The following is a 21,689-nucleotide window of genomic DNA, read 5'->3' on the forward strand; positions in this document are numbered from 1 at the left end:
AGACTGTAAGGAACAGTTAGGCAGACCCAGGAGAGGAGGAGCATGAGAAAGGGAGGGAGAAGACTCTTAGATCTGGGGTAGGGGAAGTGGGGTATAAGACAGACAGGGGCTGCAGAGTGGACTGACCACACCCCAAGGAGGCAGATGACCAAGGGCCTGTACCCTGGGCCCTTTCTCCTGTGGAAGGAAGGTGCTGCTCACTCACCAAACCCATGAATGCACACAGTCCCCTGGCCTCCTGGTGATGTCTGCAGCGCCTGGAAGCAGGTGAGAGGGGACTGAGAAGTGTTGGCCAAGGGTTCTCTCAGACCTTACCCTCAAGAGTCTGGGGCTGCCTTTTCTCAGAGGGCAGGAGGGGGCTTGTTTGATTGGAGCTCTGCATGGCCATACAATCTGCTGTTTCACCATTGTTCTTTCAATGCATGCTGGGTGGGTACATATATGTTGTGTGTTTGTGCATGTGATGTGTGCAATGGTAGCTTTGTTGTGTTTCTGTATTCTGGGTCTGTGGGCACTTAGTGGTGCACTTTCCTTCTTTCCTTTCCTTTCTTTTTTTCTCTTTCTTCCCCCCCCCCCCCCCCCCCGTGCTTGAGCACTGTTTGTTTCTTAGTTTTGTTTTTGTTTTTCCATTCAAGTGGAGCCATACTATCACTTCTGGCTTTTGGGTGGTTAACTGGAGATTAGAGTCTCACAAACTTTCCTGCCCTGGGCTAGCTTCTAATTGCGGTCCTCAGATCTCAGCCTCTGGAGTAGTGGCTCAGGCGCGAGCCACCGGCGGCAGCCACAGGCTTCCGGGGTGTACTTCGTTGGAAGCGTAACTTTATTGCAGCCCTCTGCCTACCTATACGGAGGGCACCCCCGGCTCCTGGTGTGCCTCCGTGTCTCCCTCCGTGTGGCTGGCGATGGTTCAGGGACCCAGAATGCAAGAGAGACCAGGCAGAAGGGCGTGCAAAACCCAGGAGAGGAAGAGCCGTGCAGGAGGGAGACGACTTGGATCTGGGGTTAAGAGGGGACTCTACGGCGCGGTGCGCGGGGACTCGTGGAGTCCGGCTGTTTTTCTCGCGCACGATCGAAGCTGTGCGGTCCGGGCGCTGGCCGTGCGGTTCGGTTTCGCGGTGCCTAGGCTGCGCGGGTGGCGCCCGGGCGTGCAGCCGCGAGCCCGCGCCGGGCGCACAGGCGAAGTTTCCGCGTGTGCCCGGCGGGGTGTGCCCGGAGCGTGTGTCCGTGCTCGCCCGCGGCGAGCGGGGGAGGGGGGGACCCCGGGCGCACCGGGAGGGGGGCCCCTAGGGCTGGCGCGCGGGAGGCGCCGCGGGCCTCCCCTCCCCTCCCCTCCCCACCGCGGTCGCCGCCGCCCGCTCCAAGGCTGAGGCCGGCGCGGCCCCTGTTAATTACATAAGCGGGGACGTCAATAATTCGCGGGAAAACGCGAAAAAGATGGCGCCCCGCGCCCGGGGGGCCCCTGCTTGAGCGCCCCGGCCCCTCCCTCCCCACGCCTCTCCTCCTCCTCCTCCTCCTCTTCCCGGTGGCGCCCCCGCCCCGCCCCGCCCCCGCCGAGACCCCGACCCCGGCCCCACGGGCGGACACTCGGACGGGCTGCAGCCGCGCGCGCGCGCGCGCGGGCCGAGCGCACCGCCTCCGCCTCCGATGCGCTCGGTGGCCAGACTCCAAGGGGGACCGGCGGACACGCAGCCTCGCGGTAAGCCCCGCGCGGTGTGGCCCGGGGACTCCCCGCCACGCGCGTTGCTCTCCCCGGCACACATCCAACTCCCATATTTTTTCCAAACCTCTCTGAACTTTAGCGGGTCGAACGCCTCTCCCCCCCCCCCCCGCCCCGCGCCTCCACCCGGGGCGGGGGAGGGGTGCGGGCCGTGCACTTGGAAATGAGGACGGGAGGGCGCGGGATACCTGCAAGACACCCCATGCGGGGCCCCAGGTCTTGAGGCGGGACGCGATCGACAGGTCGCCCTACCTGGCCCCCAAATCTTTCCCTCTCCTGCAGAGGGGATGGAGCCGGGGGCATTTGAGATTTTGCTCACGTCCGAAGTCAGGCTGCGGCGGGGTGGGGTGGGGGAGAGTTGGGGCGTCGGGGGTGACTGGAGAGGAGCCCCTAAGGGGGCACTGCTGCAAGCTTCTCTCCTCCTGAACAACCTGAAGGGGGGTGCGGGGGGAGCCAACGGCCGCCCCGGGAGGGCCGGCGGCGCATGAATCACCCGCGCTTCCTGCCCCCGCCCGGCCCCGCGCGCCGCGCCGGGGGCCGCGGATTTGAACTGGACGCGGACGGGAACCCGCAAACAGTCCCGTCGGTGCAGATGGGTTTGAATCAGCCAATCACAGCCCTCCACCACCACCACCCCCGTTCAGGGAGGATGGGGGCGGGGTGGGTGGGGGCCCGCCGGGCCAGGGGGGCGCGGCGCGGCGGGGCTGGAGGTGTCAGTTTGTGAACCTGCCACGGCCAGCCGGGTGGGGTCCTCACCGCGCCCACGGAGCCAGGTGGCAGGAAGAGGGCAGGGGCTCCAGACTGCACCCCTGCCCAGTGCCTGGGCCTCTGCCCTGGAGAAAGGAGCGAATTGGCCGGGGGTGGGGGGCGGGCAGGCGGGCGGGCCCGCTCACTATCAGGAAAGCCAAGACCCTGTCCAAGTGCCCTGCGCCCCGTGCCCACAGCGTGTCGCGCAAACGCACAGGCACACGCTTGGAATCTTTGGTTCCCTACTCAGTGCTGGGTAGACATCAGGATGTTAAGGGGGCCACACCCACACGGAAACACAGCATTCTCCCTGATGATGCCAGGTGCCCAGGGCCATGGCAGAGGGAGAGGACCAGAGCAGGAGGCGCAGGGAACAGAGCAAGGCACTGTTTGGCCACAGTGGAGAGTGTATGGAAAGGCATGGTGCCAGAGGAGCCCAGAGGGGGGGGGAGCGGGCGGGGAACACCAATAAAGGTTTGGGGGAGCCACAAGGTTTCTGAAAGAGTCCGGTGGACATTCAGGAAAGCAGGAGTGTGGCCTTGAATCCTGGGGGGGGGGGAGCCTTCCTCACCTCAGGTGCCTACTAGAGCCGAGCACCAGTTTCAGAATACAAGTATTGAAGTTGTGAATGAATGGATGGATGAATGAAATGGCACAAGCAAAAGATGAGGCCTGACCCCGGTCCAGGACAGGATGTTTTAAAAGAGAGCAGAGATGCTAGAAGTCAGTGTTTGAAGAGGCCGGCTCACTGTTGGAGCAGTCTGAGATGTCTGGGGTGTTCTGGGGACCATGGTAGTGCCATTAGCAAGGAAAGAGAAGGTAAGTGGGGAGCAGCAGTCCATTAGGATGGGGAGAGGAGGCATGGAGAGACTGGCATGGGTCTAACTGCTCAGAGCAAAAGTGCCTCTGGTCAAAGCTCAAGCAGGTATAAATGTCCCAGGGTTGAGTTCCATTAAATCATCCCATAATTGAGAACAAGAAAGACGATTGCAAAAGACACAACCGAGTACGGTTGTACCAGCTCACGAAGCCACGAAGTGGCTCACGAAGTTTTCTCTGGATGGGTATCAGCTCGGGATGAGAGAGAGATAAATTTTTCATGTGCCTTGCTGGAGAAGACCTTTGCTCCACCTGAGAACATGGATACCCAGGATAAAAACTCAGCCTGCTGAGGCAAGGAGTGGGGTGTAGCCCCCTCCTCCACCACCCTCCTGGGCAGAGCCTTAGCTCTGCATTGGTTGGGATTGCTACTCTTAGAAACACCTTGAGGTGGGTGGGTGGGTAGGGTGAGAGTAAAATTAGAATCAAAGCTCTGCCTCTGGCCCATCGGCCACATCTCAGTTTCCCTATCCTCCCTTAGGGTCACTGTGAAGACTCAGCCAGATAATGAACTTGTCTGTCACACATATTGCTGGCGTCAGAAATGGCAGTTTTCTTCCTTCCCTTGATGGACTTTCAGAAATGGGGAAGCTGGAAGTAAAAATGATTTTCTTTCTCTCTCAGTGTCAGCAGAAGCGGATGGAGACTCGAGCTCTTGATTCAGGGACTCGGGATTCCTATGGTGTCACCAGCCACCTGCCCAACAATGGAGCCCTGGCCAAGCACAAGAACAACTTCAAAGACCTGATGTCCAAGCTGACAGAGGGCCAGTATGTGCTGTGCCGGTGGACGGATGGGCTGTATTACCTCGGGAAGATCAAGAGGGTAAAAGTCTCTCCACTCTGGTCCCCAGTCCTCAGTTCAGCCATCTCTGTGTGCATCCTCTGGCCTGGCATTCAGACCAGTGATGGGGAAGGAAGCTGAAATTATCTAAGGAGATGACAAATTAGGGTCATTCTTGCTGTCATTCTCCCTTCCATGCCCATGATGGGTGTCAGTGGTCTGTCACAACACCCATAGGAGTTCCCTTCTTGTCATGAATCATGCCCAGAAACAGACACCATTCCTAAGACATAATCTAACCAGTTCTTTAGAAAGGTGCTCTGAGAGCCTTCTAGAGCAAAGAGACCCAGGCTGGAGAAGAGAACAGGTGACCATCTGGCTTCAATATTTCTGGCAAGCTACCCAAGCTCCAGGGCAAGTGAGGGGCTCAGTGCCTCCCTCCTCATCTAGCCTGACTCTGCTCTCTATAGTCCCTCCCCCCCCAGAGCTGAGGACCGAACTCAAGGCTTTGCACTTGCCAGACAGGTGCTCTTCCACTGAGCTAAATCCCCAGTCCCTTAACTTTGCTCTCTAAAGCACAAAACAACAACATGAGGAGGACCAGGGTCCAATCTGGCTTTTTTTCTCAGTCACTTTCTCAAGTTGCTTCTCTGTGCCCCAGGTCAGCAGTTCTAAGCAAAGCTGCCTTGTGACTTTTGAAGACAACTCCAAATACTGGGTTCTCTGGAAGGACATACAGCATGGTGAGTGATCCTAACATTTCAGGGAACCTCTCCGCTCCCCTTTTCAGTCTCCTCTCTGCCTTCAGTTTTTCCTTCTCTCTGTCCATCTCTTATTCCTGGCACATGCCCTGGTTTGCCAATCCTAAACCCACCAGGGATTCTCAGATGTCCAGTTGTGTGACATCTGTCCCCCCTCCTCTCCTTGGGAACTCATACCTCAAGCCTTAAATAGCCCCTATCAGTCAGAGAGCTGGCATAAGAGAAGCAACCTCTTTGCCATTTATAAACAAGAAAAGATGTGGCCCTGTGGAGTGGGGCACGAGGCAAGTTCTAGGGTCATATAGACTTTGGACCTAGCTCTGCCGGTTACTAGCTGCATAGTCTTTTGTAAGTAACATTTAATCTTTGAATCTGTTTCTTCATCTGAAAGATAGAAATATTGAAAGTCTTGGCTCTGTAGGGTGGCAGAGAGAAAATCCATGCAAAATGCTTAAGCTAGTGCTGCAGTTAAAGGGAAGTAGTGTCTTCTTTTTTAAAAAAAGGATTTTTATTACCATATATTAGTGGTACAAGGGGACATTTCATTTCTATACATACATGCAGTGTATCTAGATCAAACTCATTCTCCCTCCGTCTCTCGCCCTCATCCTCCCAACCTCCTTCTTAAAAGAATTCCAGTAAGTTGTATTGTTCTGGTTTTGTGCATGCATATGTAGTACTTCAATCATATTCAGCTTTCTTCACTGTCTTTGTTCACCCTCCCACTGGCACGTGCTCCCCAATCTAGCCTGTTTTACTTTTAAGGAAGCAGCTTCTAAATAACATGTTACCATAAAAAAAAATTCCAAGAAGTCATGAGGCTGCAGAACCAAGCCAGTTTCTAGATCTTTCAAACAGCCCCTTTCTTCAAGAAGCTGTGTTGACAGAAACCAGTTCCTTCTCCAAGACCCTTATACCCTAAATATACTATGTAAGGCTCCAAAGCCATGAACATGGCCTCTTCTGGTTACCCCTTCACTAAAAGGAGTCAGCTGGAGATAAAAGACAGTTCACTTTTGCAAGGCTTGTATAGAAGGCCCAGCTTGACCCAGTAGCAGGCCGCTTCTTCCTGGCAGAATGGAGGCCCTCTGACACTTCCTAACATGAGAACACAAGACTGGGCATGCTGTAGTTATGACCATCACTTAATTAAGCCATGAAGACGTACTGAAACCCACTGTGGACACTACCTTCCTGGGGTCTATTCAGGGATAAAAGACAAGGTCCCTGCCTGGGCTCTGAACACCTGTTGCCGGCCATATTCCATGAGAGGTCCTGGTGATGGAGAGATGAATGCCATTTGATGTATCCATATGAGCAACATATTAAGTCCACATAAAATTCCATTTAAATACATATAAAAACATTTATTCTTCAACAAAAAAATGCAAAATGAAAAGAGAGAAGAGGGAACCAGCAGATGAAAAGCAACTCTAAAAGTCCATCAGTTGGGCACTGTGTGGGGATTTTTTTGAATCTTCTTTCGGAAAAATAAATTTAAAATCATGATGATATTTCTATTTGAGAGACAGTTGGAATTGTGGACTAAATGTGTTCATATTAATAAAAGTCGGTTTTAGGTTAAATAAAATGCGTGGTGATGTTTTCTAAAAAGAAGATTTTAATTTTTCCAGAGATATAATGGATATAGTTATGGGGAAAATGATTGGGTATTTGGAACTTGATTCAAAATAATTCCAGGAGGGTGAAGTGGGTGAGAATATAATAAAAACATGATTGGTTCTGCATTCACAATCATTGACTAAATAATGGAGTTTTATTATAACAGACTGTCATAATATCCCATTAGTTTTATTTAACAACCAAAAAAGGGAGCGGGAACATTGAACAAAGGTCTTGATGTCTATCAGCTATGAGCTTGAATCTACCTCTCCTGTTTTCTAGCTCAGCAAGTAATTTAGCCTCTGGCCTCAATTTCCTCATCTTTAGAATGTGTATGATGATGAGGTTGGGATAGAAGGGAGAGGAGGAAGTATGATGGTAGGGATGACACTGATCAAGATGCATTGTACACCTATATTGACATGTTGGATTGAAACATCTTTGTACGTCTATTTTAAAATACTTTGTTTAAAAGGAATAACAATAAGAGGTACTTCAGAAGGGTTTGGGGGCAGATTCAGCCTGGTGCTAGGCCCGTTGCACAGTCAAGGCTCAGCTCCTGGACAGTGATTTTCTTAACTCTTCCTGTGAGCAGGATGTGACCTGAGAAGACCCTCTTTTTCAGCTGGTGTCCCAGGGGAGGAGCCCAAATGCAATATCTGCCTGGGGAAGACATCAGGGCCGCTAAATGAGATCCTCATCTGTGGGAAGTGTGGCCTAGGTGAGTGGGACAAGCAGGACACTGGAAGGTCTGGATCTGTGCATCTCCCCTCTACCCTGGTCACTGCTTCTCACTGCTGGGCTTTCCTGTTTGTCTTTATGTTTCTGTGGTCAAGGGTCCAGGGAGATGACCTTGAGGAAACCTGAGAAAGTACATTGGAACATGCAGCGTGGGGCTCTTACATAAAGAGGATGGGTGGGTCAGAATGGGGTCAGGTGCTGAAGGCATTCCTAGGTACCTCTTACACTAGTCAATGCCACCTTTTGGTCCCCAGCCTGGATACCAATTTGGTATCCTGCCTGGGTGGGCATCAGCAGCCAGTGCCCTGGCAGCTAGCAGGCAGAACTATCCTCATTGAAGCCCTCCCAGCCTTGCCATCTTTGGGCCCACTGGCCCTGAGCCACTGGCATTCACTACCCTCTCCTCTGCCATAGGTTACCACCAGCAGTGCCACATTCCCATAGCAGGTAGTACGGATGGGCCCCGGCTCACTCCTTGGTTCTGTCGACGCTGCATCTTCGCATTGGCTGTGCGGGTGAGCACTCTGACCTTCCTAGCTCCTGCCTTCTCACCTGGCACCACTTGGGCTGTGGGACTACCCCCCTCTCCCATCATAGATCTTGAGCTCCAAAGCAGAATGGGCCTTGGACTTTAGAGAGAGGTCTACTTGCCAGCTATACGACCATTGGCTAGATTCCTCAGTATCTGAGCCTCAGTTTCCTCAGCTGTAAAATGGAGTCAAGTTTGGTGTCAGGTAGCAGAAAGGGTGCTTCACTATTAAAAGAGAATATTCATGTAAATACCCACATCAGTACATATGAGGACTTGTTACCTGGATCATACTAGTTGAGTACCACAATAATTGGAGATCCTGGTTGGATAGAGTGGATGTTATCCTAATTGGTGAGATTACATGGATTATCTGTGGGTCTCCTCTAAGGCCCAACTAGCATTCCCACCTTGATTCTCTGCAAGTGTGGCTGATTCTGAGCCCTCCTCTCCTCCCTAGAAAGGCGGGGCGCTGAAGAAGGGCGCCATCGCCAGGACGCTGCAGGCCGTGAAGATGGTGCTGTCCTACCAGCCCGAAGAGCTCGAGTGGGACTCGCCCCACCGCACCAACCAGCAGCAATGCTACTGCTACTGCGGAGGCCCGGGAGAGTAAGGCCGCGGGGGCGGGGCTCCGGGAGCTTCCGGATGCAGGGCTGGGCGGGACAGGCGGCCACCCTTGGAGTGACAGCCCCGGGGGCGGGACCTGGGGGTGGAGGAGCGGGAACGCGCTCGGAATCACAACCGAGTTGGCAATGCCAAGCAGGGGCGGGTCTGGAGTGACAGCCTCGGGGGCGGGGCCAGGCGTAGACGGGGCCCCGTAGGTCTGGAATGACAGTTCTGGGGCGGGGCCTGACAGTGACAGTCTCAAGGGGCCAGGCGCACGCGGGACCTGATTGGTCTGGAGCGAGACCGCTCTAGGGGCGGAGCCTCGAGGGGCAGCCCCAGAATGACAGCCTGGGGAGGGGGCGGGGCGGGACCCAGGGGAGGCCGCGCTCGGAACGGCAGCCGCGGTGGCAGTGACAGTTTCGGGGGCAGAGCAGGCGCTGGAGGGGCGGGGTGATCATCGCGGGCCCGACTAGGGGGGAATGGAGTGACAGCCGAGGGGGCGTGGCCTGGAGGGGCGGGCCAGTCGGCCCGTGGGCTGGATCGCTAGTGTAGGACTCCCAGGGAGGCAGGACAGGTTGGGACACATCCGGCGACGCCATGGACCCTTAAGGAGCCAGGCCCTGAAGGCAGGGCTTCAGGGTACGGCCCGTGGGGCGGGACCTCGAGTTGAGAACCTGAAGATTAAGGACCTGGGCTCCAGCTAACATCCAGGTGGCACTGGGAGTAGAGACAGATATTTTCTTGGATCCTCTAGAAAAAGAGGAAGTATTGAAGCATAGCTAAGTGTCTAGGCCTGATACTAGGCCACATCCTTGTAAGGATGCCCAGGTCCTCTCCTAGTTCTGGCTTTTGCTAGATGTACGACCCCTGAGTCTCGGTTTTAGTTCCCCTTGTGTGGTGGCTGTGCACAGAACTTACATTTGATGAGTCAAAGATTCACACAATGCTGGATCTTGGTAAACACCTTAAAAATGTGAGTTGCTGCTCGGGAGTGTGGGGGTGTTCATGGTTCTCTTTTCATTGTCAGTGTCAATGAAACAGATGGAATATGAAGATCCTAAGCCCAGAGAGGTACAAACAGAGTTAAGGCTTTCTGCTGGACATGTTGTAGAAGGCATTCTTGCCCTGCTGTGGGACCAGACTCTGATTCTTCCTTGCTGGCCTGGACCTTCCTGTAGCCAGGAGCAATCCACTCTGTACCCTAGGGCTGATTGCACCAGGCATTGTGAGAGGGCCCTGAAGGTAGACATAAGCAGGTAGTGTCTCTGATCTCAGCAGACTGGCTTCAGGACCCACTGAAGTCAGAAATCTCAGGTGCTAGTTCTTTTGACAACTTAAGGATCTAGAGGCTATGCTTACAGGCCACCTGGATAACTCAGGCAAACAACTTGAACAACTTGATCTCTCAAATGGGCTTATTTACCTTCATTACCCATGAACTTCCCCAGAGGTTGGGAGTCTTAATGGGCAACAAAGTGAGAAATGCTTACAGAAATGTTTACAGCATGGATAAGACAGTGCTTCTCAATGCTTAATGAGTGATTGTTATGAATGTGCCTTGCAAAGGCCTTTCCAAATATTAGCCAAGTCTGAAGTGGACCAAGGGAATCTGCATATTAACCTGGACCACATCTCCGTTAACTGTTAAGGAATTACCTTTGTGTTTCTTTCATGGTCAAGGACTAGTTGTTGGAATGGCTATGCTAGAATAGATACAGTCCTAAATGAAAAAAGCAGATGTAGGCCTATCCCCACGTAGCTTACAGGAGACATTATTCTTCCATGAGATTTCTCAGGCAAACCATCCTTGCCATTGATGTTTGGGAAACAAAGGAGGAGGCTTCAGTGTGGCATGGTAGGAAGAACATGGGCTTTGAAGTTGGGGTGATGGGGATCAGAATCATCCTCCTCCACCTGCTTTCTGATCTTGAGCAAGCCAAAAGTCCTCTGGCTCATCTGTACTTTAGAGTTGGCGGTGCACCGTACATTGGATGGTAAGACCCATTGAGTTGGCATATGCTAGCCCTTGGGGCCTTTCCCTTGTACAGCCTAGGCACTTGCTGACTGGGAGTCCTCTTTCCTTTCTTCCAATGGAGAGGAAGTCTGTGTTTGGAAAGGTTGTTGCGCCTCCTGCCTGTGATGTAGCTGACCTGGTTTCCCTGTCTCTCCAGATGGTACCTGCGGATGTTACAATGCTACCGGTGCAGACAGTGGTTCCATGAGGCCTGCACACAGTGCCTCAATGAGCCCATGGTGTTTGGAGATCGGTAGGTGTGATTTGGTCTAGCTAGACCTTGAGGTGGGGGTAAAAGGATGAGGAGATGGCGTATAATGTAAAGAGTCTGTGATAGTCTATACCTGTCTGCAAGAGGCAGCTATAAGGAAAGAGGACCACAACTGTAATAGGCCAAGAGGCAATGAAGGGTCATGCTGGGCTGCATCCCTATTTACCACTAATTCTGAGGGTACTGGAGGCAAATTCTTTTCTAACCCCCTCCCCCATTTCTTCAAGTGTCTTGGGAAGGAGGGATGGCATAGCCCCTGTCCCAGTTTGGCTGTCTGGAGTTGGCCTAGGAGCCACTAGGGAATGGATTCTTCTGACCAATGAGGTAAAGCTCAGGGAAGGCACTTTGTGTATTATGTGGTTTGGTTTGTTTTTTGGTGCATGTCTCAATCATTTGTGATTGTGTGCATGTCTCAGAGGGGATGAGGGTGACATGATAGGCCATCTTGGTTCAGCTCATCTCTATGAACTCAGCTGCTCTTTAGGGCTATGATATTTGAGGACAGGCTAGAGGTAGGGTTTATTCTTTGATCCCCAGCTGGCAGCCTAGGAGTGAATACTGACTATGAGAAGACAGCCGTCTTGTGGGAGGGGCTGTCTTGTGGGAGTTATCAGAGCCCATCTCAGCACAGGCCCCCTCTCCACTCATCCGCAGGTTCTACCTATTCCTCTGCTCCGTGTGTAACCAAGGCCCAGAGTACATCGAGAGGCTGCCCTTGCGATGGTGAGAGTGGAGGGTGGCTGACTTCAACTCATTCCTACCCATCCCTGCTCCTCCTCTTTCTCCTCTCTTGTGGTCACCCTACCCCTCACCTGGCCCTTGCCCTCTTGCCCAGGGTGGACGTGGTTCACCTGGCTCTCTACAACCTGGGGGTGCAGAGCAAGAAGAAGTACTTTGACTTTGAGGAGATTCTGGCCTTTGTCAACCACCACTGGGAGCTCCTGCAGCTTGGCAAGGTATGAAGAGCTGGGGTACCCGAGGGACAATAGTCAGATGTCTACATGGTTGCTAGGTGTCTGAGCTGTTATCCTTGGACTGTAACACCCTGACTCCAGACCTCCAAGCCTGTGCCCGGAAGGGGTTTTAAGATCTCACCAGAAGCTGTTGGAGGAAGAGGCTCACTAACTCAGCACTAGGCAAGCTGGGGCTGGGGAAAGCTCTCTGCTAAGGCGTTTGGCCTATCCAAGATCTTGGGTAGAGTGGAGAGTGGAGGGGAACTCACCCCTGTGGATCCTATACCAGGTAGGAGGTAACAACAGGGACTTTGTGAGGATGTCAAAGGTGGAGAGCCAAAACTGAGCTAGAATAGGGCCTTTCCAAATACTTACATTGTGGATATGTGCCCAGGCCCCCAATGGCACCCTCAGAATTCTACAACATGCAGAGGGAGGCATCCTCCCTACTGACTGCCTCAAACTCTTGATTTCAAACAAAAACAAAAGGTAGCTCATATGCTTGCAAAAGTTGATTTGTTTTGTTTATTTTTGTTGGTCATGGGGCTTGAACTCTGGGCCTGGCTCTGTCCCTGATCTCTGTCACTTGAGCCACAGCACCACTTCCAGCTTTCTGGTGGTTAACTGGAGATAAGAGACTCATGGACTTTCCTACCCAGGCTAGCTTTGAACAGTGATCCTCAGATCTCAGCCTCCTGAGTAGCTAGGATTACAGGCATGAACCACTGGCGCCCGGCTGGCAAAAGCTTTATATAACATCTTATTTACAGTGTTTGGTCATTTAAACATTTATAAAACATGTTTTATAGATATATATTTGATACATATTTTATGAAATATACATTTACAAAATAAATGTTTACACATTTATAAACACTATGTCTTATATATCTACATATGCATGTATGCATACATATTTACCCACACACATGCATACATGTATACCCTGGACAGTTGAGGCTTTGGTTTGATTTGATTTTTTTGTTGTTTTGTTTTGTTTTGGGTTCTAGGGATAAAACCTAGTGACTTAGATGTGCTAGGCAAGTGCTTTTATCACTGAGTTCAGCCCCCACCATTGATATCTTTAAAATAACTTCTTTTTCCTGGTTTATAGTGAAAGCATACATGGTCCTTTTGGACAATTTTTCAATTGCTAAAAAGTATGCTTGCAAAAATCCATATTCCCACATCATGCTACCCAGATTAACAAGAAATAATGCATAGATAAGTACATTTCCTTCTGATCTTGCTTCTGTGCAGCCTTTTCTGTTTACATAGTTTAGATGACAAAGTATATAAAATTTTAAATCATCTTTTTTAGGTTACATTATGTTGTAAATACTTTTCCAAATTATTAGTGTTTTTTTCATAAACATCTTATTGTTTTGAGACAGACAAGGTCTGCTGTGTTTCCCAGGCTGGGCCTCAAACTCATGGTCTCCTGCCTTAGGTCTCAAGGGCTAGACTTACAGGCATATGCTAACACACCCAGATTCCTAAACAGGAAATGGTTGTATTGATTTCTGCCATAGTTTGCTAGTGTCCTTCCTGTTTCTTTCCTATCTGTCCACCATTAGAAACAAAGTCACAGTGCACATTTTGTAAGTAAAGTTATATATATGTATATGTGTATACATACAAAATGGCATATATTATATGATATATATGTATTATGTCGCTATCATTAAGCCTATTACTGAACCAAGGGTGTAGACATTTTTTTGGAAGTGTTGGAGATTAAACTCAGGGCTTTGGACTTGCCAAGCAAGTTCTACCACTGAGCTACATCCCTGATCCTATACAGCTCTTGATATATTTAGGCCAGGAGTCTTCCTCACCCTTTGCAGATGGAGAATGAACTCAGAGGTGAAAGACTTGTCTGAGATGATGATGTAATTCAGTGGAGGATAAGGAGCATCAGGAGATGGAGGGGGAGGGGCGAGAAGGGGCCTTTGCAGACACTACTTGTGCCTAGGTCTGACTGTTCTGCTGGCCTGCTCCCTTAGCTCACCAGCACCCCTGTGACAGACCGAGGACCACATCTCCTCAACGCTCTGAACAGTTACAAAAGCCGGTGCGTACAGGGAGGGTGGTAGTGCTGTGGGATTTCAGCTTCTGCCTGCTTCATAGCCCTTGCTCAAGCTGTGCTCCCCACCTGGTCCTCCTCCCCCTCTCTTTCGCTGGGGAAATCCTTTCCATTCTTGGTAATCCAAAGCCAAAGGGATCCAGAGTCTGCTGCAAAGCCTCCCCAGGGCCCCAGCAGCCTGACTTACTTGGATGCTGGGCCCAGTTCCATGGGCCAACACCCCTGCTCATTGGCCTTCTATTCCAGCCTGCTAGGGGTCTTAGCTAGGAACCAGCTCTCAGTCGGACCATAGTCTCACAACCCATGCCCTAGCGAGTGTCTTTCCATTTTGAGCTCTTAGCTCTTAGCTGGCTACATCCCTCATGACCATGGAAGAGAATGTCCAGACTCCCATGTCTATTACCCAAGGCTTTTATTTGTTATTGTTGTTGTTGGTAGTGGGGCTTGAACTCTGGGCCTGAGTGCTGTCCCTCAGCTCTTCAGCTCAAGGCTAGTGCCCTACCACTTGAGCCACAGTGCCACTTCCAGTTTTCTGAATGGTTTATTGGAGATAAGAGTCTCATGGACTTTCCTGCCCAGACTGGCTTTGAGCCACTATCCTCAGATCTTAGCCCCCTGAGTAGCTAGGATTACAAGTCTGAGCCACTGGCTCCCCGCTGAATCCAGCTCTTGAGTCCAGATTCTCCCACTTGACCTTCCCCAGTGCTGGGATACAGGTTCAGTTCACCCAGTTCTTGTTCATGTTTATCCCTTTACCCAGGATGCTCTTCTATCACTTGTATTCATTTGTTCCATGGGCAAGTATTTTTTGAGTGCATCTGTATGCCAGGTACTGAGGCCACAGAGGCCCCTGCTCTATTAGAGTTTCTAGGCCCCTCTGTCAGAGTGACTTGCTTCTACTTCCTCATAGTTTATGGCCCAGATCTGTACTATGAGACAGTATGAGACTTCTTGCCTCTTGGTGGTCATGGCACTCCGTAAGCACTCTGTAGCCTTGGGGTCATTCCTGTAGGATAGCGGCTGGTTGAAGCCAGGAAGAAAGCAAGAACCACACACATGCCAGAGCGGGGAGGGGGGAACTGTCTGAGAGAGCCCAGAGGCCACTGAAGGAGCTCCGGGTGAAAGGAGGCCAGTACTCCCACGACGGGCTGACCAACTTTTCTGTCTACCCAGGTTCCTCTGCGGCAAGGAGATCAAGAAGAAGAAGTGCATCTTCCGCCTGCGTATCCGCGTCCCACCCAACCCTCCTGGGAAGCTGCTGCCTGACAAGGGGCTGGTGCCAAGTGAGAGCGGCACCTCCTTGGAGCTGCTGCGTAAGAGAGGAAGGAGCAAGGCCAGGTCAGTGCTGGGCATCTGGGGATGGGGCTGCAGCAGCTCAGGCTCTTTCCTGGAGCTCCTAAGCCCAGCACATAGCAGACTATGCAGTAGAACCAGGCAGTGTGGGGCATCCCTGTAAGTCAGGAGTCCCTACACCAACTGGGCTTACTGTAGGCATCCCCAAGAGGGGTAGGGAGTAGCACCCAGATCCTGGGACCCAGCCCTGCTGCATTAGGACTGGGAAAAGGGCACCCTCCTAGCAGGGCCAGGCCCCCATTTCTGGGGCCTAGGGGTAGGGTGTCTGGACATACAAGTGGCCCCTTTGCTTTTCTGCCCTCTATAGCCCCTCCATACCCACTGCTCCAGAGGAAGGGCCTGCTCCCCAGGATCCCTCTCCCTTGGCCAAGCCAATCTAGCCCCCTTATTGGCCCCAGTGCTCCCAAGGCTCCTTTGTTTGGCCCACTCTCTGGCCCTCAGCCTCTGACTGGGCCACCCTCTCCCTTTTCTGTCTCCACAGTTTGTCGCCTCACGAATTCCAGCAGCAGAAAAGGCGAGTTTATAGAAGAAAAAGATCAAAGTTTTTGCTGGAAGATGCTATTCCCAGTGTTAGTTCCTGATTTTCTTATTCTCCAGTTTCACGCACAGGGCCAATACCTCTTAGGGGTTTCTGTGCAGAAAACCATGTCCCCTCAAGCCTAGGGGACTCTCCCCATGTCCCATTTCTTCTTACAGGAAAACATGGAAAAGCCAGGCACCTCAAAACCATTCCTTATCTCCCCAAATTCTTCTGAGAACCTAGAGCCAGGGATAAGCAGTATCCTTGCCTCTACTGTTGAAGTGGAGAAACTGAGGCAGTGACTTTTACTGGGACCACACACATCAATGCAGCGGCAGTTTGCAGTCTAGAGCAGCACTGAAGAGCGCCTTTCCCTTTATGTGCCCCTGGAACTGAATCCTTCCCTGGGGGGCAGTAATATTAGCCAAGCCTCGTCTCCCCAGCACTTTTAGTGTTCAAGGTCCATGGACAACTATTATGGAATCTTCCTGTGCTTCCTGACATCTCTTAAGAGTGAAGCCAGGCAGGGGTTATTGACCCTCCCCCCCCCCATTGTTCCACTGAGATAGCTCAGGCCCAAAGAGGTGAAGGTGATGTCCCTCTCTGCCCAAAAGAGGAATGCAGAGGAAGTGACAGGTGTTTCCCTGGGGAGGGCCCAGCCCTCAGCAGCTGAGGCTGGACAGCAGGAAGTCTGTGTAGCCTCCATGGGAGAGAGAAGTACATGGGAAGGTAAATGTGATGTTTGCTGACTGACGTGTCCTGTCTCTGTCCACAGAGTGACTTTACCTCAGCCTGGAGCACCAATCACCACCTGGCCAGCATATTTGACTTCACGCTGGATGAAATGCAGAGTTTGAAAAGGTATTAGTAAGGGACCCAGCAGAGAGAGGGCGGGCTGCTTTGGAGATTGGAATGGAAGCCAAGTGTCCATTAGCCACCAGTGCCGGAAAGGGGCTAGACAAGGAAGCGCCAAGATAGTGGTACTATCTCCTGTCCTGTGTGCTTGTGACAACATTTCATGAGCCACAAGGTCTCTGTACATCAGAGCTTTCAGCACAGTATCCTTCACTCTCTGCAGGAGCCCAGGGTGCTTTGCTTAAGAAAGACCCCCTCTTCTCCAGCCCTTCCCCCTGCCTCTTCTTACCTCATCATAGCTGCCATGGACCAAAGCCCCAGTGGTTACCCCACCCTTTTACAGTTTAATGCCGCCTCATCTGTGCTCAGTTGCTCCCTTCTGCCCAGACTGCCCTTTGTCCTTCCCTCACATCCAAAAACCCGGATGCTACTTCCTCCAGGAAGCCCTCACTGACCTGTCCTAGGCTGTGTCAAACAGAAGCCTTCCTGTATCTGCCTTGGGGGCATCCTGTGCTTGAGGTTACTGAAGATCATTCAGTGCCTCCTGGAGTCATTGAGGAAGAGGTAGAGGATTTAGAGTTTAACAAATCTGAGCTCCAGACCTACCTTCCCATTCTAGCTGGGTAGCTTTAGCTAATGTCTTAATGTCTCTAAACCTCTTTCATGTCTATAATAGAAATAATAGAAACACTTTGGATCTGGGAGGTGTTGCACAAGTGCCTTGTGGCTCGTAAAACACCGTCCCCAGCACATCATCACCACCAGCGAGTGATGAGGGAAGGCTTTGATTCCCAGACTTTGAAGGTTGGATGTATAGAAAACAGACAGGCAGGTGTGGGGGTAATGGGAAGATGGGCCTCCACTGGGCTAAAGGATGGATCCTTTATCCCAGAGAGGGAGGAAGGGAAGGAGAAAAGTTGCAGAAGGTCCCAAGGGACCCCTAGGGTGACAGGACCTGACCAGTCCACACTCACCTGCTCCCTGTCTCAGTGCCAGCTCAGGCCAGACCTTCTTCTCTGATTTGGACTCCACTGATGCTGCCAGCACCTCAGGCTCTGCCTCCACCAGCCTCTCCTATAACTCCAGGTGAGCTGCCTGGAGTCCAAGCTTGCCCTCAAGCTTGGCCAGGTCATCAATCCCTCAGCTCCTCTGCCTGCCCTGTGTGCAGGTTCATTCTGTGCATTTGAAGCTTAGGCTTGGAACCCTGTGCAATTGAGTCTGTCTGGCTCTGGTCCAGGCTCCTGACTGTCCAAGCCAGATCTATCTCCCAGGGACCCTAAGGGAAAGAACCAAGCGCAAGCAGGGGGCATATGGCATCTTAAAGAGTACATGGCCTGGGAGAGGAACAGAAATCCCTGGAGGCCTGGCTGGGGGTACAGTCTGTCAAAAGTGGGATGGGGTCAATAGCACAGGGGTAAGGGTGCTGTAGGGCACAGAATTTCTTCTGCATTTCAGTTCCTCTAACTATAGTTTAAGGTATGTATGACCCTTGCAGAAGTAGAAGTAAAAGTGTAAAGCTGGGCACCAGTGGCTCACACCTTAATCCAAGCTACTCAGGAGCCTGAGATCTGAGGATCATGATTTGAACCCTGCCCAGGCAGAAAAGTCAGTGAGATTATCTCCAATTAACCACCAAAAAGTCAGAAATAGAGCTGTGACTGAAGTGATAGAACACTAGCCTTGAGTAAAAAAGGTCAGGGACAGTGGCCAAGCACTGAATTCAAGCCTAGGATACACGCAAAAAAGTGTAATGCCCATAGAAGGGTCTTGAAGCCTTTCCATCTCCATCTTTGTCTAGGTGTCTTTCTCTGCAGTTGCCTCTATTGTTGTTGTTGTTGTTGTTATTGTTGTTATTACTATTGTGCGTGTGGTGCTGAGATTGAACAGAACCTCACCCATGCTAAGCAAGTGTTCCACTGCTGAGCCATGCCCCCTAGCTCTGTATTTTATTTTTATTTTTTATTTTTTTGGGGGGGGTTTGGTCGTGGGGCCTGAATTCTGGGCCTGAGCGCTGTCCCTCAGCTCTTCAACTCAAGGCTAGTGCTCTACCACTTGAGCCACAGCACCACTTCTGGCTTTTTTCTTTTTGCTTATGTGGTGCTGAGGAATCGAACCCAGGGCCTCATGCATGCAAGGCAAGCACTCTACCACTGAGCCAACTTCCCAGCACTAGCTCTGTATTTTAATGTACTTTTTCCTACCTCCTTGTTCTCACCAGTGTTTGGGGTCCTGGCTTCTGTTTCTATGCATCTGTGAATATGCATCTTGTCCTGTGTGTCCATTTTGTTAATACCTCTACCTGTGTGGAACAAGTTTTGTTGTTTATTTTTTAGTCCTTATCCATGGAGGGTTCATCTAGCTCCAAGGCAACCTAAGCCGAGCACTGCACAACTGCAAGGGTGCAGACAATGTCACCTCCCACTGTGCCATCGTAGGTCCCAGACACAGAGCATCAACTTCAGAGTTGGTGACTATTGGCCTTTGCTCTCCACAGGTATTTCTCTAGAGCCTCAGCTTTCCTCCTCACAGGGTTACTGTGGGGCTCCGCTAAAATAACCCACTCTCAAGGTCTAGCACAGTGCCTGACCCCCAAGAGACTGCTCAGGGTGAGCAGTCTGTTTCCATTGTTCCATCTCATTCCTCACATCTCCCTCTTCCCCTCCTGATGCAGGCGGACAGTGGGCAGCCGCAAGAGGAAGCTGGCAGCCAAAGCGTACTTGCCCCTGCGGGCAAAGCGACGCGCAGCAGAGCTGGGTGGGCGCTGCCCCTCTGACAGCAGTGCCGAAGGAGCTTCAGGCCCTGAGCGACCAGACGAAGCCATCGACAGCCATACATTTGAGAGCATCAGTGAAGATGACTCCTCCCTGTCCCACCTCAAGTCATCTATCACCAACTACTTTGGTGCAGCGGGGCGGTTGGCCTGTGGGGAGAAGTACCAGGTGTTGGCTCGGAGGGTCACGCCGGACGGCAAGGTTCAGTACCTGGTGGAATGGGAAGGGACTACCCCTTACTGACCACTCCTCGGGGGCCACCCGGAGCCCTGAAAACCCAAAGGAGTTACAGCAGAAGCCATATGCTCCCCCATTTCTTTGGGCTTGGGCAGGGGAGGCAACCTGGACAGAGCTGCAGAAGGCCCTGCCTTGTGTGCCCACCAGGCCAAAGTCAAGGCCTGTGTTGCCTTGACTGTGCCGGTGCTCTTAGGGAGCCTCCTTGGGCCTATCTCCCTTGCTGTATCTCTGAGACCAGATCGGCTCTTTTTCAGTGTCTGCACACTCACACCCCTCCAGCTGTTTATTGGTTCCTCCAAATCTGTGTTCCCCTGGCTCGTGACCCTTTCTCCTTCTCCCCTTTCAGGGTGTGTTTGTGTGTTTACATATTCTCCATGTGCACATCTGTTCCTCCACTGGGTAACCTTCATGTCTGGCCATGGGCGCTGTCCTCCTTGGGACCACATTATGAGGGCAGGAGAAGAGGGGGCTGAAGGACCTCTCTGTCCCTTCCTGCCATTCCCCTTGCCTCTGGAAATGCCCCTGTGGCAGAGATGCGGGGAGCCAGAGCCTGAGGAGTGAAGAGCCAGGTTTCTGCCCAGAGAGCAGTGGGGCCCCTTAGTAAGGCTGGGAGGGAGGCCTGCTGGCTTCAGTTCTGTAAGCCCCAGAAATTTGCCTATCACCAGACCACAGCTCTTTGTAGACCACAGCCATGGAGCTGGACTTGGCCTGGCTGAAATGGAGGAGTCCTCGGTCATCTAGGGGACTGGGAATCTCTGGGGGACCTGCTAAATCCAAGACCTACCACACACTGCCACACCACGTATGCCACATGTGTACACACAGCCACACAAGACTTTATGCCACCATGCACATAAACACACATCACCACACAATACACATGCCCTGGTGCCACCATGTACACAGACACTGCCACATAACACATGCCCTCATGCCACACGAATACACACACACCATGCGTGCACAGCCACAGTAACACACATGTCCTCATGGCACCATGTGTACACACAGCCACAACACAATGCCCTCATGCTACCACATGCACCCACATACACTGCCACACATTCCCTCTGGGGCAGCCTGGCTCTCGCTCTTGGCTGTCCTTTGGCCTCCTGTAAGGCCATGTGCTTTAACTGAATGTGAAAGTCCAGCTCCTGTCTCCCTTCCTTCGGCCTTGAGCCAGCTTGGTTCCCCCACAGGGAAGTGTGGGGCCTCACTCTCCTATCCCTTCCCTGCCTGAAACTGACAGTCACTTTGGGGGATAGGCTGGGGTTTTTCAAGGGCCCAAGCCTGTTACTGGAGGTATAAATACAATTCCTAGAACAGACATTCATTCAGCTCCGTTGGGAGGGAAACCAAAATTGGGAGGGAGTGAACACCCCTCTTTTTTTTTTTTTTTGCTGCTTCCAGATACAGTAGAAACTGACTCACTTGGTGGGAAAATGGAAAGAAGTGCCTTGACTAGGGAACAGGAGGGCAGGAGTACCAGACTGGGACCAGCCTTGCCAACCGCTACTGTGGTCTCTGGCTTGGCCGGGTTGTACAGGCTGCCAGCTGGTGGGCAGAGGTGGAGAAAACAGAACAGCATTCCTGAGGAGCAAGGTCTCCTGCCACTAGGCTTGACCCACCCCCCCCCACTCGCAAACACTCCCGATGACCCACGGATAGGCTAGATGGCCTTGCCTTAAACCTCAGCTACTACAGTGCCTTTCAAGGGAATATCACCTCCTCCCCTGCACACAGCCCGCCCACTTCCCTCTGCTTACCATTTAGCCCAGATGGACAAAGGGCCTAGTTCTCAGACCCACAGCTGCTGCCACTGAGGCCCTCCTGATGGCCCAGGTGGAAGAGGAGCTGAGACGCCAGCTCCCAGCCAGCAAGGGGGTGGGACCAGGGATCCAGTCTGTGGCTTCCTACTGATTTCAGCTAGCACAGCCATCTCCCAGTGCTTTCCAGGCTTCTGAGAAGCTGGCTAATCAAGGCCTGTAACAGTACATCTGTACCTTCCCCACTGGGCTCCACAGAAGCTCTAGGTCTGCAGAGGGAAGGGCAGGGGGTGCCTTGCCTTCTTGGGAAGACAGTAGGGGCCTAACTCTTACTCCAGCATTCATTCTGACGGGGTAACAGCTGCATTACTGCCAACTGACCTTATAACCCTGTGCACCTTCTAAAAGATACGTTGTTTTGAATTGCTGCTTTTTAATAACGTTTGTTATATTAAAGTTATAATTAATGTGTTTGGT

General features: G+C 52.0%; 1 protein-coding gene across 4 annotated transcripts; it reads left to right on the plus strand.

Annotated features, from left to right (window-relative positions):
- Nucleotides 1–1,619: 1,619 nt before the first annotated feature.
- Nucleotides 1,620–21,689, plus strand: LOC138821401 (PHD finger protein 19). 4 transcript variants are annotated; one of them, XM_070013601.1, is made up of 16 exons: nucleotides 1,620–1,696; nucleotides 3,968–4,168; nucleotides 4,788–4,869; nucleotides 7,136–7,231; nucleotides 7,666–7,766; nucleotides 8,241–8,389; nucleotides 10,558–10,653; nucleotides 11,326–11,394; nucleotides 11,507–11,627; nucleotides 13,631–13,698; nucleotides 14,884–15,048; nucleotides 15,545–15,632; nucleotides 16,359–16,444; nucleotides 17,429–17,524; nucleotides 18,772–18,932; nucleotides 19,110–21,689. In XM_070013601.1, the coding sequence occupies exons 2-16, from the start codon at nucleotides 3,983–3,985 to the stop codon at nucleotides 19,619–19,621; spliced, it is 2,076 nt and encodes a 691-aa protein (XP_069869702.1). In that variant the 5' UTR covers nucleotides 1,620–1,696; nucleotides 3,968–3,982; the 3' UTR covers nucleotides 19,622–21,689. The 4 variants fall into 4 exon arrangements, with proteins under 4 accessions (XP_069869702.1, XP_069869703.1, XP_069869705.1 ...); XM_070013602.1 differs by lacking the exon at nucleotides 18,772–18,932 and having other exon boundaries at nucleotides 19,110–19,550; XM_070013604.1 differs by lacking the exons at nucleotides 15,545–15,632; nucleotides 18,772–18,932; nucleotides 19,110–21,689 and having other exon boundaries at nucleotides 17,429–17,514.

The sequence above is a fragment of the Dipodomys merriami genome, unplaced genomic scaffold (assembly GCF_024711535.1).
Source record: "Dipodomys merriami isolate MVZ:Mamm:240054 unplaced genomic scaffold, mDipMer1.0.p SCAF_910, whole genome shotgun sequence".
In the NCBI taxonomy this organism is placed as follows: Eukaryota; Metazoa; Chordata; class Mammalia; order Rodentia; family Heteromyidae; genus Dipodomys; species Dipodomys merriami.